The sequence below is a fragment of the Anopheles funestus genome, chromosome X, assembly GCF_943734845.2.
Source record: "Anopheles funestus chromosome X, idAnoFuneDA-416_04, whole genome shotgun sequence".
Taxonomy (NCBI): Eukaryota; Metazoa; Arthropoda; class Insecta; order Diptera; family Culicidae; genus Anopheles; species Anopheles funestus.
Window position 1 is genome coordinate 8,246,642 of NC_064597.1, and position 16,602 is coordinate 8,263,243.

Sequence of the window (16,602 nt, forward strand, 5' to 3'; positions counted from 1 at the left end):
AAATTGAAAATTGTGGAACGAAAAGTTATTGACATAGTTTATTTTTTCTTTTTTTTTTGTAATAAATCTATCATTTTGCTTGGTTTTGTTATTTCAACATCACCTTCCTACCGAATGTTATTAATTGTAAATATTGCTGAAAAATATGTTTAATTTTAACACATTTGCTATTAAAGAAACTATAACATGTGTGACAATATTATGCCTTTACGTGGTTGCTAGATGATTGGGGGGAAAGAAAAACTAGTTTTCAGAAATATTTTCCACCGTATATCGTCACTCGTTTTCCGTCAGCGTTGCCATTTTCTCATACCACATTATCTACACTACTACAGAGGAGCTTTTTTCCCATCGCTATGACCGACCTAGCGATACATTTCACTCACGCACACACACACACATACGTCCGTTTATTGTACCATTCTGTAGAGTTTGATGCACAAAATAAATATCAGAGCGTAATAAATGCCTTTTCCTCACCATCGGAGATTTGCTTTTACCAGTTGATATTCAAATCCGGGAACGAGCAGTTAAATGAAGGAATACAACTATAATTACTGCTGCATTTCTTCCTGATACTTCAAGCTCCTAACCATGACAATCGGGTCAAACGTGTTCACACACCCTAACACATGCACACACAGCGGGACGTGCGAGGTTGGCGATGTCACTACGCCTTTGCCAAGCAGCAGCAGACAGCTATTCGTACCCTTTTTAGCAGTTTTCTTTGTAATGTGGTGCTTCTTCGAAAGCAGGACTGTCAAACAGGGCAGCACAAGCATGTTGGCTGAATAGTTTTTCAATGTTGTTACTAATGTCTTCAATTCAGGGAAATATGCTGCATATTTATAATGAGTAAAAAAAAACTTCATCCTAATGCATGTTATTGTCTAAACAAGTGATATGAAACAAAAGAATTTCCGCAGTGGAAATTAGTTTTAATATTAGTGTATAATTTATCAATACTACAGTATTTGTAATCACACCAAAAAGTCTTGTTCAAGAATAGTCAATTAAAATGGTAAACAGTCATAACATCAGCTCAAACTTGTACGTTTAAACGTACTGAAATCCATAATCAAACAAATGAATATTAATAAGCCCTGAAATAATCTAACAAATCGTCTCTAAACGTCATGACAGTTATGTTTCGCTAGATGCGGAAAAATGTTTTTCGTATGCTAACAGAGTTTGACAACCCTGCTCTATATCACTCATTGATTTCCATCTGAAGATTCCTACTGCTACTTGGCTATCGTTGGATATTTCTTTACAGGCACATTGGTTAACTTACTTTTTACAGACAAAACACAAGCGACGGGAGCACTGTATTCCTTCTTTAGCTACTTTTCATAGTACAGACGGTGTAGTTTGTTCGTTTTGGCCACAGATCTATTGCGTGTTTCACTAGCACTCGTCGCCAACGAACAATAAAATAGAGAAGTAATGTGTAGCAATCTTTTTTTTGACTCGCAATGGCTCCCACTCTTTTAGCGCACACAGTCCGTTTCCTAGAGCTATAGGAAATGAACGAACACTGGTAGGACGTTAGCGGACACTGAAATTATTCATTATTCAACGGTTCATCGTTAACAGGCACCAAACAGATAAAACGAACGGAGCCTGCGACCCGACTTGCACATCTAGCGAAAAATTAAACGACAAATACCCACATTGGCGAAGTGTCAATATGGCGACCCTATAAAACTTCGATTATCTTGAGAATCTTCGAATGCGGTTGTGCGAAGGTATTTCGTTTATTTTTTTTCTCTTTTCCTTTTTGAAAGGCACACCTTTATGGTACGATTGAAATGTCATAATTTTTATAGCACCAGAAAAAAAGCATGCAAGAACTTTCTTGGCAAATGCAATAATTACCAAGGTGTATAGATATGGGGTGTTTGTTGTTAATAAAGTTTCTTCGAAACATTAATCGCAGCAACCACATGGAGGTAGTTGTTCTTCTCGCTCTAAATTAATTGGTCCAACGTGCGTAAGAGCGAGAAGGAGCGATGCCAAGATGGCGAACAAAATATGTCGATTTTTTCTCTCACTTATTTTTGCCGAGTGTTTAATATTGACAAGTAGATGGAAAAACTTTGTTAAAAAATCTTCCTTTCTATACAGTTTGAGAAGAAATAAATGTATGCCGTATTAATTATGGACTGAGTTAGAAATTGAACCAGAGAAATATTTTTACATGTCTTGTAAGCATCTTGTGAGTGCTTTTCACTTGCTCTTTTTTTGTAAAAGAAATGTTTTTTGATGTTTTATATTCTACGAGTACTTAATGTAGATTATTAATTCAAAAATAAACCAAAAATTGATTTACAATTTAATCGGCAAAACAGAAGGGAGTAATTTGTTATAAAATAAATCTGACCTGCCTTTGCTTGTCAACGGCACTGTAAACAGCAGCAAAGCAATCGGAAACATCGTACAATTTGACGTTTGCACTCAAACGAATATGACAGTTCGTGTTATTTTCGTTTTCTTTGTTCATGTTCAGCGCTTTCGCACACACCAAAAAAAAAAAAGAGTCGTCCCTGACTGTGTTCCGTATTACGCGCATCCCTGTGGTGTCTATTAAAAACAGAGTGCAGTAAACAAAATGCAGCCCCTATAATCCTAGCGAAAGAAAAAAAAACCTTCATAAAATCCCTTTTCACCAACTGTTTTTGTCGGAAATGTGAGTTTGGTCAACCCAGATGGTAGTAAGGCACTGGGAGGTAGAAAAAAACAAGGCAATATTATCCGCGTACAGTGACTGGTGAAAACATGGAGTTAGAAACGAGAAAGTAAAACAAAAAAAAAAACAATTCACAATTGTGACGCGTCCTGCACGGAGTATCCTTTCCCTTTTTTGTTTCATTGATAAGTGAACTTGTTTGGCAGAAAAAAGGGGGGAAACGGTGATTTACAGTGGAAGCAGTGGGATTACGGATATGAGAGATCGTATCGTACCACACGGACAAGGCCGATAAAGTTGGTGCAAAGTGTGTGACCTTCCGGAAATTGTAAACGATTGTTAAATTATTACGAAAACCACAGAATCTGTGAGTTGTGGATGGAAACCGGATTATAGAGCAGTGGTTAAAGTGCATCGGTCAATGACACCCGGCCGAAGGTAAACATACAGGCTAACTATTATTAACCCCCCAACGCAACCCAGCATGACTTAATAGGTTGGTATGCGAAGAGCGATGGTGGTTTTACGAATGGAAAGGTTTGTTTGGTAAGAGCATCCTGCCAGCACAGCGTAAAGTAGCATCGTTCTATTCAAATTGTTCTACTCTTTTCATACGCAGACCGAAGAGGCAGCAGACACCTCCCCACGGCACGACACGACGTGTGAACGATGGCGAAGGAATACGATTATCTGCTAAAGGTACTCCTTGTTGGCGATAGTGACGTTGGCAAGCAGGAGATTCTATCCGGTCTGGACGATGGTTCAACGGAAAGCCCATTCTGCAGCGGAAGTGGCAGTACGTACATGCGTCTTTTCATGCTTTCTACTACCTCCTTGTTAGTGATGGGTAATCCGGAGTGGAATCGTGGATCCACTCCGACTCCGCGTATGAAAAATTGATTCCGACTAACCCCAAAATCGATTCCAGATGAGTCCGTTCGAGAACGGTCGAGAACGGTCGAGTCTGGTCGAGTCCGTTCGAGTCCGTTCGAGTCCGGCCGAGTCCGGTCGAGTCCGATCGAGTCCCATGGAGTTCGATCAAGTCCGGTCGAGTCCGGTAGAGTCCGGTCGAGTCTGGTCGAATTCGATCGAGTCCGGTCAAGAACGGTCCGTCCCGAATGAGTCCGATCGAGTCCGGTAGAGTCCGGTAGAGTCCGGTCGAGTCCGGCTGAGTCCGGCCGAGTCCGGCCGAGTCCGATCGAGTCCGGTAGAGTCCGGTAGAGTCCGGTCGAGTCCGGTCGAGTCCGGTCGAGTCCGGTCGAGTCCGGTCGAGTCCGGTCGAGTCCGGTCGAGTCCGATCGAGTCCGGTCGAGTCCGGCTGAGTCCGGCCGAGTCCGGCTGAGTCCGGCCGAGTCCGATCGAGTCCGGTAGAGTCCGGTCGAGTCCGGTCGAGTCCGGTCGAGTCCGGTCGAGTCCGGCCGAGTCCGGACAAGTCCGAATGGGTCCGATCGATTCCAAATGGGTCCGATCGATTCCGGATGAGTCCGATCGAGCCGGACTAGCCATGGTTAAATTGTGAATTGTTCAGGACACGATCCTACTCTCCTCCCTCGGAATCATTCCGACTCCGACTCCAGATGACTCCGACAAAATTTTTAATATACCCATCACTACTCCTCATGAAGAATCCTGAGCACAGTTGTCTCTGAACTTCGGCTCGCGAGGCCCTCCCGAGAGAGATCCAGAGATTGGTCCTCAGCTGTGGCTATTCCACTCAAAGCTTCCCGCCATCTAAAAAGTTTGGAGGCCCCGGTCTTAGTTCTTATTACCACCCTGTTACGTACCAATTCTCACCGTGTAATGGTTTGATTCTTTGTTTTGCTCTTTTGAAACAGCGGCACATAAAACGACCACCATCCTGTTAGATGGTAAGCGCGTGAAACTACAGATATGGGACACATCCGGACAGGGCCGGTTTTGCACAATCATTCGCTCGTATTCGCGCGGTGCACAGGGCATCATACTAGTGTACGACATCACGAACAAGTGGAGCTTCGACGGACTGAATCGATGGTTGAAGGAGGTCGAAGAGCATGCGCCGGGTGTACCGAAGGTGCTGGTAGGGAACCGGCTCCATCTCGCATTTAAGCGGCAAGTCGCAGCGAAACAGGCGGAACTGTACGCATCACGCAACAAGATGGCCTGCTTCGAGATATCACCACTGTGCGATTTCAACATACGCGAATCGTTCTGCGAGCTCGCACGGATGGCACTGCACCGGAACGGGATGGAGCGGATCTGGCGCACGAACAAAGTACTTTCGCTGCAGGAGCTGTGCTGCCGCAGTATCTGCCGGCGGACGAATGTATATACCATAGATAGCCTTCCGCTGCCACCGTCGGTCAAATCGTATCTGCGATCGTACGCGCTCACCTCGTCCCAGTGCTTGAACACGGTGCTCAACAATTCCGCCTCGATAGCGAAGAATCTCAAAAGCAAAACCGCCACCTCGTACCATCTGAAGCATAACGTGCGCAACGGGTGCGTGATTTCTTGATTGTCATTCCTAGCCCGGCGTGTGGTTTGGGTAGGTTATGGCTTATCAACCGGTCGGTCGGTACGCTTACGGAGGAGGAGTACGTTTTGCCAAGCAAAATCGGTTTTGACGGAACGAATCAGTCCGATAGTGACAGTAAGGTAATGGGAAATCAAATCATCACCGAACACATTATCGATGATTATCGTTTTTTGTTTTGTAAAACCGTTTGTTTGTTTTTTTTTGCATTATTAATGGCTCATTTTAGTTTAACACTGGCCTCTCGATCCTCAGAAGTATTTTATCAACTAACACTATTACCTCACACTCAACAAAAAAAGTGAACCTGCCACCAATACGATCGCGTTTCCACTGTTCCCGTAATGGGCACAGCGAGGATAACGAATTAATCAATTGCGCAGATAGACCTCTGGTTCACCCACCGTCAAACGGAAGAGTGCAGTGTAGCGGTAGTATAATTATCACATAAAAATGTTTTACATTTCGATTCTGATGGTAAAATGTGTAAAATGTATCTATTTCCAAAATTTTGCAATGTGAATATTGTCCTGCCAGCTGCAGTGCATAAACGAAGTCAGGCATTATAGAATTACGTCTAAATCTATCCATTGGAATTGGTCCCTTAATGCTCAAGTTTTCTTCAAACCTCCCCCCTCGTTTTTCCCCTAAACTTTTTGCGTGAGCTACGGGCACACGTTCAAGTAAATGAACCAAATACTAATTTTATTAACATATAATTACAATGTGTAATCATAAAAATTTACAATACGTATCGCCTAAACGCATACAAACGTTCGCTACGCACGGTCGTAAGACGTCAGACGTTTCGGGAGACCGTCGCGTGTGGATAAAACGTTCGTTTTCGGTACGACAGAACGGTTGTGTGTGATTATCCATATGTACCCCGCTGTAGGCGCGGGGGGGCAGATCAACTAGACTGAAGTCATAAACCTGCTGTTGCTCATGCCTGGAATGCGGCTTCGGGCATATAACGAAACGGTATGCGAAATATCGTTTAAATCGTGCTTTGTTCTGTTTTTTTGTTTTGTTTTGTTTTGTCGTGCTGTGTATCGAATAGGTTTATGTATGTAAATCTACAGAGAGTCATTTTAGCTAAGCTACGAAACTAATCCCTCTAACCAGAAAACTGAAATACAAAAAAAAAAAACACACACACAAAAATGCACCAATGACAGATCACCGATACTAAAAGGAAGTAACGATGCGTTTGCACTTAAACGTTTTGTAAATCGCTGCAGACAAAACGCCTCCCTTAGGTAGAGTGCAGTAGGTGTTGTGGGCGATGATAAAAAAAAGCGGTGCAACACAAAGCGAGAAAACTCAAAGAAAGATATAAGGATTTAGTTGTTTGCCGTATATAAAGGAAGGCAGAGGAACGAGAACTCTTTTTCTACGAACTTTTTTACTCCGACAGAATAAGGATACACGCGTTTAATGCGTTTCGTCCGTAATAGGTGTGCGCGTGTGTGTGTGCGTGTATTTGGTAGATTCCACGAGAAAACTATTCCAAAATACTCGTTTCGACATTGAAAATGTTGTGCATGAGAATCAAAGCAGCAAAAAAACAAAATCCAAAACACAAAAGAAAAAAAAACGGAAACCCGCGCAAATAAATGTTTTTTTTTTTGTGGCTAGTATTAATATTGGGGATATATTGACAGAGGATAAAGAAGAAAAAAAGTAAGTTGAAAAAAAATTGAAGAAAAATAATAATTTTTCGCGGTAATGAAATAATAACATTCAACTGATTATATACACCCGAGAATGGTATAAGAAGATGAAACACAAGCACTCACATAAAATAAGTAACAAGTACAATCTAATAGTGTTTTTTTTGTTTTGCTCGATGTTGTTTATTTTCATTTTTTTAAGCAGTGCAAACAAAAAAACAAAAATAACAAATGAACGCACAAAACTTCAGTAAAGAAGGAACAGAGAAAGGAAAAGGAATGAAACGAAGTAGATAAAAGTCCTAATAAAAGTCCTGATGAATGGTATATCAACTTCGTGACGAAACCACACGCAACACGACGAGAGACCCGGGCGGGGGCGCGCGCTATGATTTCAATTTATTTATGAGGTGTTTTTATTTCTTTAAGTAGCAATGTACGATAGACACGGGGAAATACAAAACATGTGAATGAATTATTAAAAAAAAAACAAAGCAAAAAAAACACAGTATAGAAAAAATAGAAGCTTTGCACGTTTTTTTTCTCTCCGTTCTATGAAAGAACCAGCCAAAAAAAAACGGTTTATGGTAAATATCCATCGTAAATGTAGTTGCTACTGTCGTTGTAAGGAATTGCCTTTTTCTCCGCGTACTTGGTGTGGTTGGTGTAGTTAGCGTGGCCCAGCTGAAACATGTTTTGCTTCCGTTGGCTTTGACCCTGCAGCTGATTGAGCCTGTGCCGGTTTAGGCCCGGGTAGGATGCGTCCGTGGCGAGATACTGCTGGGCCGCTTTGTAATCGTTGGTGATAAGCTTCACAAATACCTGCTGCTTGTCGGCGGACGGTGGTACGTCCATCGTGTCGTATACCGGAATGGTCGGTGTCGACGGTGGCGCGATCGGTTTAAGGCCCAACTCGTGGCGACTCATCGATTTGATGAGCTGCTCCTTCTCGATCGCTTCCAGCTCGTCGCGGTTTTTGTACAGCATGCAGAACGCGCGCATCGTGAAGAAGTAGAGAAACTCAACGCCGGACAGTAAGCTAAAGCCTAGAAACAGCCCAGCAATGCCGCCGAACGATACCAGCAGATCAACCCAGCCGAACAGTACCTCGCGCTTGTAGCGAATGATCGGCCAGGTAAGGTATTCGATCGTTACCTGCGCTTCCTGCTGTTCCTCTTCCGTTTTCATGCTATTAAAACAGAGAGAAGCAAAGCGATAGCGTGTAAGTCTACGTCTCTTCTGGTACCGCGAAGTACTACTTACATCTTCGAGTACTTCTCAATATCGTACACGGTGTTAAGACACCCCAGCTCACAGTCCTGACAGCTATAGATGCTGGTAATGTTTTCCGTGTACTCGCTCAAACACTGGAAGCTACCAGACGTACAGATCTGTATGGAACGTACCGGTGCATAGAACGGTGGCACACACTTGCAGTACTTTAAACTTTTCGAAATGCGACACTCCTTCATGCAGCCGGAAAATGTGTACGCATCCTGGTAGTACTGCAGCTTTTCCTCCTCCGGAAAGATACACTTCCGCTGGCCGATCGATAGCTGCTGCGCGTCCTCGGTCGTGTACGTTTGCTTCATCGAGATAAGGAACTCCACCTTCGAGTCGATGTCCCACATCACCTGAGGCTGAAAGTCCCAGCCGGATATTTCATTGTACGAGTGCACAAAAATATTACTCTCCCGGAGCGGCTCAAACGTTAGTGCCCATTTCTTGTCCGTCTCGAACAGTACGTACACCTCGGTGTTGAGTATTCTGATTCAGGTGCAGGAAGATATTAAATGTTAAATATAGACTAAAACTGGAAACTCGATTTGTTGTCTAATTGATTGTGTTTTTGATGTGTTTCTACTACTCCTTGTGAATAGGGAGAATCTTTTCCAACATGAGAGAGAAAACGATAGAATCTATTGGAACTCCTTAATGGCTTAAAGGACTTCTTGAACTTAACTGGCTTAAAGGACTTCTTTCTTCTTCTTAGTCTAACGACCTCCAAAAGCTTATGCCGGCTATTTCTGGCTTACTAGACTTGTTTTTACCACCTAGCCGGATAGTCAGCCCTTGCTACAGGTATGTCCGAATGGGATTTGATTCCCACGAACTCCTCCCAGGAAATCGCCACTAGGAATTCCAACTCATTTGAGGTAATTAAACCTTAATGAGTGAGTTGGAATAGAGAATTAATTCTTTAAGTCTAGTAATTTCGCAAGAGAATTGTTTTTGGGGATATAATACATCGCATCGACATACATTCTACTTCTTGTTGAAGAGAGTTGTTAGTCATCGCGTAGAAATAAAAGTCCCAAAAACCAACTCACTCTTGAGTGGAGTCGCTGACGAACTATTGAAATAACAATAAATTAGTTAAATCTCAAAACATGCTACAAAAAACTATTCGTGAGAATGCGAATTAACTCAATCTCGTGTGCTAAATAGCCTTCTACACTAATAAAACACATCCACAACGCTTTCTGAGGTTAACATCACTGTTTTGGAGGATGAAAAAGACTACCTACGAAGGACTACTTACTCCACCTGCTTGTTGTTGGTGTAGCGTGCATTGAACGCATAACAAAATCCATGTTCCGTGTACATTGGTTTGAACATTTCACAGCATTCAATATCTTCGTCCTTGTAGCGGCAGGACGCGAACGTATCGTTACAGCGTACCGCCACCCGGAACACTATCTCCCGCAGGTTGGACGTCCGCAGGGCCGGCGTACCGGGCATATCGGCCAACATCGCTGCCACCTCACGTATATTGTCGTACGACAGCTGGGTTAGCTGCTTCAGAAATGGTTCGTACACTTCACTACCCTCCTCGTAGCCACCGAGCGTCTGGTACGCCTCCTTCCGTACCGCTTCCTCATCATACGGTGTGGTCGGGCACACCAACACCGTCGGAAAGATGACCTGCTGATTGTGAAAGTCCGTATCGAGCCCGGTGATGGTCGGATTGGTTTGAAACTTTTCCCACAGGCTGAAGATGATCACCACCGCCGCGATGAAGCCGAACGCAACGAAGCAAAACCACATGAACCGCTCGAAGAATGGGCGGCCCTCCTCGGCAATGTAGCGGACACCGTGCAGGGTCGAGTTGTCGAAGAACTCCTTCGTTTGAAATATGAAACTGCGCCGAAACAGGCGCAGCGTGTTGAAGGTTGCTTTCGACTTGCCGTTCGACGCCATCTTCGATTTGCCTTTCTTGATCGCTTTCATCGTCTTGGTGAGCCGTTTGCCGTGCGGGCGGCCATGATCCGGTACCGTCGGTTGATTGCTGTGCTTCGGTTGCTCCATACTTTCGGCCGTACGAACTGATACTGGAGTGCACGTCGAACAAAGGATCTCTCTCTCGGCGACGTGATTCCGTATAAAACGCCCTGGCGTGATTGTGTGTCATTAGTGACGATGGCTAATTGTATCTATCAATCGGCTTATCGGATCAACTTACTCACGAACGTTGCGCGACAGGTGGCAGAACGGTGATGGAAGCTTCTAGCATAATCGATATATTACACCTGCCGCAATAATTCGTGCCATTACAATAGCAGAAAAAGTAGCTTTAATGATATAGTAAAAAGACTTCACAAAGGTTGTGTATCATCGAAGCACATTGAAACGTTCCAACAAATATATTGAGAAATGGTACAGAGTTAAGGACAATCAATGTAATGACTCCACATATTGGGAAGTGAAGTGATATCTTCTCTTTGGTAGATCGTTTACATCGTTTTACAGTGTTTGAATAGTTAATTAACTTTTATAGCTCGATTTCTTGTCTAGGTAGCCTTACAGTAGGTCACCATGATCTGTCAGTGGACGTGTGTAGAATAGGTTTCATTGTTGGTATCGTAATTGGGTTAAATTTGTGGGGGTTTAGCCTCAATATGACCTCATTATGTCACTTCTACTAAGTTCTTCTGTGCTACTTGGGAATTAGAACTTTACTAGTTGAAATGGAGAATCATTGAATGGCGATTCTTTTAACTATATAAAGAAATTGACTATATGAAGAACTTGAAACTCTTTTCAATTGGTCAAACATAGTCCGTGGAGACGCCCAGTACCTGTACCAACAGATGCTTTTTCCAATATGGAGTCGCAAGGATTCTATCTGGTCTGATTGTTATCATTGACTAGAATGCTAGTGACGAGTGCTTGTCTTATCCGATTGTCCAGGACGTTAGCTGGAGATAGACAAACGTATCTCACATCCTCACATCGAATTAGCTTCCTCAATTCCTTCTCATCAAACAATCTTTGCCTTTGCCTACTATGTACGGTATTAATAACCAGTTTTTCTAACCTTAAAATTCATGGAGTTAATATTATTAAACATTTTCGTAACTCTTTTACATAAAAACAAGGAACTACGCTGAAGGATAATTCAGATTATCGTGAATATAGGCCAAGTGTCATGCGAATTGCATACCTTTAGGCGGATAGGAATTATTAGAACGCAAGGCTTTAGGAATTTATATTCTACTTTCTTTTTGATATTGACTCGTCAGCAATTGTGGACCTTGGTTTTGAATTCTCTGTTGGAATAAGAACGAAAAGCCCAACAGTCGAGATTTCAATGTATGACTCATTGCCGACTAATGCTATTAAACCCTTGCTTTAGGGCTAATTCTTAAGAATTGATTGGAGATTTGAGCACTTTGGAAGAGAATGCATGAAATTCCTCAAACTTTTGTAAGCATATTGTCTACAATGTAGAACACACAGACCTTGAGCGGTTAGAGATGATCTTAATCGAAAATCGAACACAATTGTCGTGTTTTGTTGTGGTTCCGAATTTCTTTCCGAAAATGACTGTTCGACCTCCCCCCCGCGCACACACAGACATTAATGGTCGTATTGTTCTCGTCACGAGTAAGCTTTATGTCCCCTATTCGCGGTGCAATCGTACCGGACAAATTTCACGCTTCCGTGGTGTTCTGTCTACGATGCACAGTAACACGGACCCAACCGGTTGCGCGCTAAGTGGTGGGTTGAGTAATTTTTATGGATTTTCCCATGTTGATTAGTCATTGCGCATTGGCGCAGGCGTAGTAGTTCTGCTGGATCCGCTGATCTTCGCGAATCTCTGCAACCGTAGCGGTACTTCTGCATACGATACGAAGAGCAAATAGGTTGGGCTGCGCGTTACGGTAGGGTGACAGTGACATCAATGTTGACAGTTACACCAGTTTTGCAGGAAAGCTCTTTTCATCTCTATTTTTTGTGTACAACTTTGTTTCGCCTTTAAAGTTAGTGAAAGTTTTGGCGTGAAATGTTTGCTTGGGAAACGGAAGGATTGTCTACAAGAGATGTAGAAACTGAACACCTTACACCGTACCGTTGTGATTCATGGTGCATTAAATAAAGGTGAATCATTAAAGATACTAAGCGCTAGAGTATTGGATGGCCTGCCATTAATAAATGTTTTATTTACGAGAAAAAATCACGTAGTTTACAAAAAATTGGAAATTGCATACACTAAGGACATGATTAATACATCACCACCAATACATTAAAATTATTCAAAGAAACAAAAAACAAAGAAAAAAAAACATAAAAAAAGAAAAAAAATAAACAAGATCGCTTCCGACAGGAGTAGGTAGTGCGGAAAACAGTCATGCAAAACAGTGAGGAAAGACACCCAAAAAAAGGGCAAACTCGGGAACTAAATGGGAAGTTTAGGTGTTTGGGTTAAAGCAAAAGGAAATTAGCAGCCACAAAAGCAAAACAACAGAAGCAACAAACAAATAAAGCAAAAAAAAACACGAAAGCTTTCCAAAAAAAAAACCACTGCTTGCGGTTTGTCGAACCTTGAACGAAACCATTCATTAGAAGATGCCGTTCTTTACTGATAGCGGTGTGGAGAAACACAAAACGTTTGCAAAAATCTAAAAGAAGACAATGGTTTTCGCTTTTCGTAAGATAACTTTAAAAAAAACCCTTTTTCGGCAGGATCTTCTCGTTCTTTTGGGGGGGGGGAATTTCTGCAACAAAACGGGCACTTTTGTGGGCACAAGAAATGGTTGTTTTAACAGCAACAACAAAAAAATCTTCAACACCGGTGAATCATCACGGTTTGGGCGACGAACCCCTCGAAATCGTGGCGGGAACGAGAGCAATCGTTTTACAAGCGGCGCGGCGCTTTTTTTTTGTTGAAGCTTCTCTGCCGGATCGTAAAGACTCGGTAAGGGCCAATAGTTTTCGGCGCCAATTTTTCGCCATGCTCATAAGCGTTCCGGGGGGGTTTGCGTTTCGCACGCCAACCGGCCGAAACCGGCCTTCAAACACAAAACGAAAAGAGCAACGAACAAAAAAAAAAAACCCGCAGCCAAATATACCCGGTTGCCGACAAATAAAGGACTAGCAAAAGCGCAAAAATTTATGTCTGCTGCGATTGATTTTGCGCTTGCGATACCCCCTTTAACAAACACAGGCGAACCAGGGGTGTATTAAGTGTAATAAAATGCACAATTTTATTTTACACCAATCACCGGTGTGCACCAACTTGTTTCGTTTTTTTTTTGTGGTTGTCGTTAGAGTTACTAGAATGACTTATGGCGGAAATCGATTTCTTGGTGTTTGAGAATTTTGTTTCTTCTGCTGGAGTGGTGTTTGCTGTGTGTCGTCAAACATTGCCTTTTTTTGGAGATCCTCTGGTCGAATTTAGATCACATTGTGACATCCCGTACGGACCCGGTAAGCAGTGAGCACCAACGTTTCTGGCCCTGCTACCACATCGCGACAACCCCCGTCATACACGTCAAAGCTAACCCCAACAGATGGAGGATGTTTGTCTCTTGGATGTGCGTCTGTTTGCTGATTTGCCAGCAAAACCAGGCACATGGCAAGGGTTTGAACCATATCGGCTCATCGGTTGCGCAAAAAGGTGTACCAAACCCGGAGTTCTGACGATTTGCGCAAATTGCACTTCGGGGCGTGACGCAATTGACGCACTCCACGCCGCCGCCACAGGTAAACACAGGTTGCGCATTTAAGGATCGGGCGCTTCAGTTACTACACCCCCCGAGGTGATGGATTTGTTCGGTGGAATTGGATCATACCCGCCTTTCAAAACAAATCTCTCCCGTAAACCTGTGCGTTTAATTGTCACGCTAACCGGGCGGATATTGACCCAACGCGGAACTGACGCATCCAGACGTCAGCAGTTATTAAGCGGACATCTTCCACCGGAAAAGGTGACAGTAATACACACCACCGAGCGTAACAAAACAAAGCGGGAAAGGTGTATAGACACAGAGATGTAAACGTGAATGCGTGAATATCTCAGCCAGCATCTCGCATACACCTTGCCGCGGGTCTTCTGTGAGAGAGTGTCGTACATTGTCCAAGCTTCCCCCCCTCCCCCCAGCTCTTTCAGGCGGCGGGGTTTTGGTTTTTGGGGAGTAGATGTTTATGAAATAGTACTACCAACCCGCGAGGGTTATTAATATTCATAGACGATTGGATCGGGTTTGGGTTCAGGCGATCGGGTAACTGGATCGGACACGGTGGCCTTGTTGGTTTGGTCTAACTTGTCTATGCTTGCTTGCCTTAACCTTACCTTTTGCCGTGTACTTAGGGTGGCTATTCTCAGCGTATCTCGGTTCGGATGTTTGTAGCATTATTGGTGCGACTCTCAGTTTCTAGCTACATTTGGATGTTTCTCAAACTTCACGATCATCTGGATAGAACATTGGTGCATTGTGAAATGAATTCTTGTTGAAGAGTGGTTAGATGCAACTAAAACAATTAGATTCATCAAATTTTGATGCTAAAGGTGTCTAAATAAATAGTTTACTCCTCATCTCTTTTCTGTACAGTATTTATCTCCTTTGTTCTCCCTGTATCTCTTTTTTTCGTTGGTTACTCGGCTGTGCTTTTTTTGCCATTCTGACAAGGCACTCCTCCACCACGGTATGTGGCCTGTGTCGCTCAGTCCGCGCTCTGTCGGGCACGTAATGAAGTGTCTGGTCTTGTGGTAGGTAATACGATAATCTATCTACTTCTCATTTTCCACAACCGAGCCGTTGAAGACCCTGGACACTGGAGAGCCCTGGACACGAAGGTTTGGAACGTGAACTGGAGGTGTGTATACGTACACCTAAGCAACACACGACGGCGAAGATAGCCACAAAAGACAAAGCCTCCATATCTGATAAAACACATACACAACACACACACACACACACACGGTTAAATGTACACATTTTGGGGCGGTACGTGAGAGCATTTGGCGTGAGGTTTGGCCGAACGTATTCAACGCCAACAGGATTTATCTGACCACCTATCTTGCGCCTGGCAGCACAACTCGTTAGTACCGTTGGTACGGGCGCGTATTGGAGATACTGCTTACGTGCTAAAGGGTTCGCTTTTTCGGGCGTCTTCGGGCAAAAGGGATCCTCTATCGGTCCGGCTTAACGTGGCCAGTAGCTCCTCCTAAGGGATCCACAGCAGTCAAGCCCGCTTTAGACGTTTGACGTCCGGCTGCACTGCAGCAGTGTCATGCAGGCTCGTCACGACCATCCTTGGTGATCCTTTTTTTTTTTGAACCCAGCAGCATCTCCCAGTAGCAGAGTGACGTTAGACTTCGTTAGACTTGCAAAGCCCTTCACATCCCTGTGCATGGGTCCGGACATCCTGGGCATCATACTTTTTTTGTTGTTGGGTTTGTGCAGATGCAGATTCCAACGTGTTGGCACCCGGGTGGTGGTTTTGGTGGTGGTTGCGCGCAAGCAGAGTGTTGGCACCCCCGTACTCCGGCTATATCTTGGGAACCCTTGAACTTGGGTGATTCATAAATCAGCGCACTGTTGATAGAACCCCCCCCCCCCCACGGGGGGTATCGCAAGACGACGACGAAGACGTGGACAGAACGTACGGACAGAAGATGACTCGTCCCGGTAGCCTCCCATCATACCCGGGGCGTATCCTGTGGCGCTGGGATTGTGACTTGTACCACTGTACTCCTCCTGTACCCGGGGAGTTCACAAAACACACACACGCGCGCGCGCACACATTAAAGCAAATGATCAAACTGCGACACTTTCGGTGGCGCAGGTATATGCGAGAAAACAAACTAGTTTAGTTAGGCTACGGATATACAACCGTTTTGTTTGTGTGTTTTTGGTGTTGTTCGAGACCGCTAATCTTTGATCTACAAAACTTCAAAAACACACACACACACACTGCAATATAAGCAGAGAAGGGTACAGCACTGACGGCAGACAAGATGAGGGCTAAAAAAAAACGTCGTTAGGGTACGGTAGAACCACCATTGAAGAATGCTTTTGTTTCCGGTCCGGCACCGGTGGAATGCTGTGAGAAGCTGGTAGTCTACGGCTCGTGAACCGACCACTCCACTCCGGCGATCGGGGTCCCGGTTCGGTGGCAGAATCGCACCCCCCCTCCCCCCCTCCGCAGCAAGGGAGGGAAAGAAAATAAATTAAAACGAAAATCGTCTATCCTGTCCCTCGCAATGCGCGGGGTCATCTCTCATCAGCTACACGGTTCTAGGTTCTAGCGCCTCTGCCGATCCTACTGGACGTGTGTGTTTTTTTTTCTTTCTTTATTCCTTAACCTTAGCTTCACCAAACAAACATGTGTACCATATCTTTTTAATTTCACCTTCTCACTCGACCAAACATCTCGTGTGCCTCTCTATATAGACATTTGGGCTGCACAAACCGCGTCGAAGATGCGCGTTGCCGTCC

At 44.0% G+C, this 16,602-nt stretch overlaps 3 protein-coding genes across 7 annotated transcripts in view; 1 reads left to right on the plus strand and 2 right to left on the minus strand.

The window, feature by feature from the left end:
- Nucleotides 1-16,602, minus strand: part of LOC125764289 (casein kinase I-like) — a 32,154-nt gene that overhangs the window by 5,261 nt on the left and 10,291 nt on the right. Inside the window, exon 1 of one of the 3 annotated variants that reach the window (XM_049428390.1) lies at nt 1,295-1,762. The exons of 1 other annotated variant lie outside the window; for it this stretch is intronic. The gene's annotated coding sequence lies outside the window, so the exon portion shown is untranslated. Of the gene's footprint in view, nt 1-500; nt 717-1,294; nt 1,763-16,602 lie in introns of those variants that run through there. One more of the 3 variants, XM_049428409.1, reaches the window with a different exon arrangement.
- Nucleotides 2,375-6,487, plus strand: LOC125764339 (ras-related protein Rab-40B). 3 transcript variants are annotated; one of them, XR_007418454.1, is made up of 4 exons: nt 2,378-3,235; nt 3,309-3,485; nt 4,525-5,326; nt 5,434-6,487. XR_007418454.1 is itself a non-coding variant. In XM_049428509.1 (3 exons), exons 2-3 carry the CDS (start codon nt 3,359-3,361, stop codon nt 5,184-5,186), a joined length of 789 nt encoding a protein of 262 aa, XP_049284466.1. In that variant the 5' UTR covers nt 2,375-3,185; nt 3,309-3,358; the 3' UTR covers nt 5,187-6,487. The 3 variants fall into 3 exon arrangements, 2 of the variants coding, with proteins under 2 accessions (XP_049284466.1, XP_049284452.1); XM_049428509.1 differs by having other exon boundaries at nt 2,375-3,185; nt 4,525-6,487; XM_049428495.1 differs by having other exon boundaries at nt 4,525-6,487.
- LOC125764196 (sodium channel protein Nach) lies at nt 7,060-10,819 on the minus strand. Its single transcript, XM_049428161.1, has 3 exons — nt 9,420-10,819; nt 8,141-8,644; nt 7,060-8,066 (listed from the first exon to the last, which is right to left on the minus strand). Exons 1-3 carry the CDS (start codon nt 10,184-10,186, stop codon nt 7,460-7,462), a joined length of 1,878 nt encoding a protein of 625 aa, XP_049284118.1. The 5' UTR covers nt 10,187-10,819; the 3' UTR covers nt 7,060-7,459.

Excerpts from the sequence above, each read along its gene's own strand:
- LOC125764339 (XM_049428509.1), top strand. The coding sequence starts at position 3,359 with ATGGCGAAGGAATACGATTATCTGCTAAAGGTACTCCTTGTTGGCGAT. Across the intron at positions 3,486-4,524 it reads ATTCTGCAGCGGAAGTGGCA|CGGCACATAAAACGACCACC; the intron begins GTACGTACATGC and ends CTTTTGAAACAG.
- LOC125764196 (XM_049428161.1), bottom strand. The coding sequence starts at position 10,186 with ATGGAGCAACCGAAGCACAGCAATCAACCGACGGTACCGGATCATGGC. Across the intron at positions 8,645-9,419 it reads ACCAACAACAAGCAGGTGGA|AATACTCAACACCGAGGTGT; the intron begins GTAAGTAGTCCT and ends CACCTGAATCAG. Across the intron at positions 8,067-8,140 it reads ATTGAGAAGTACTCGAAGAT|CATGAAAACGGAAGAGGAAC; the intron begins GTAAGTAGTACT and ends CTGTTTTAATAG.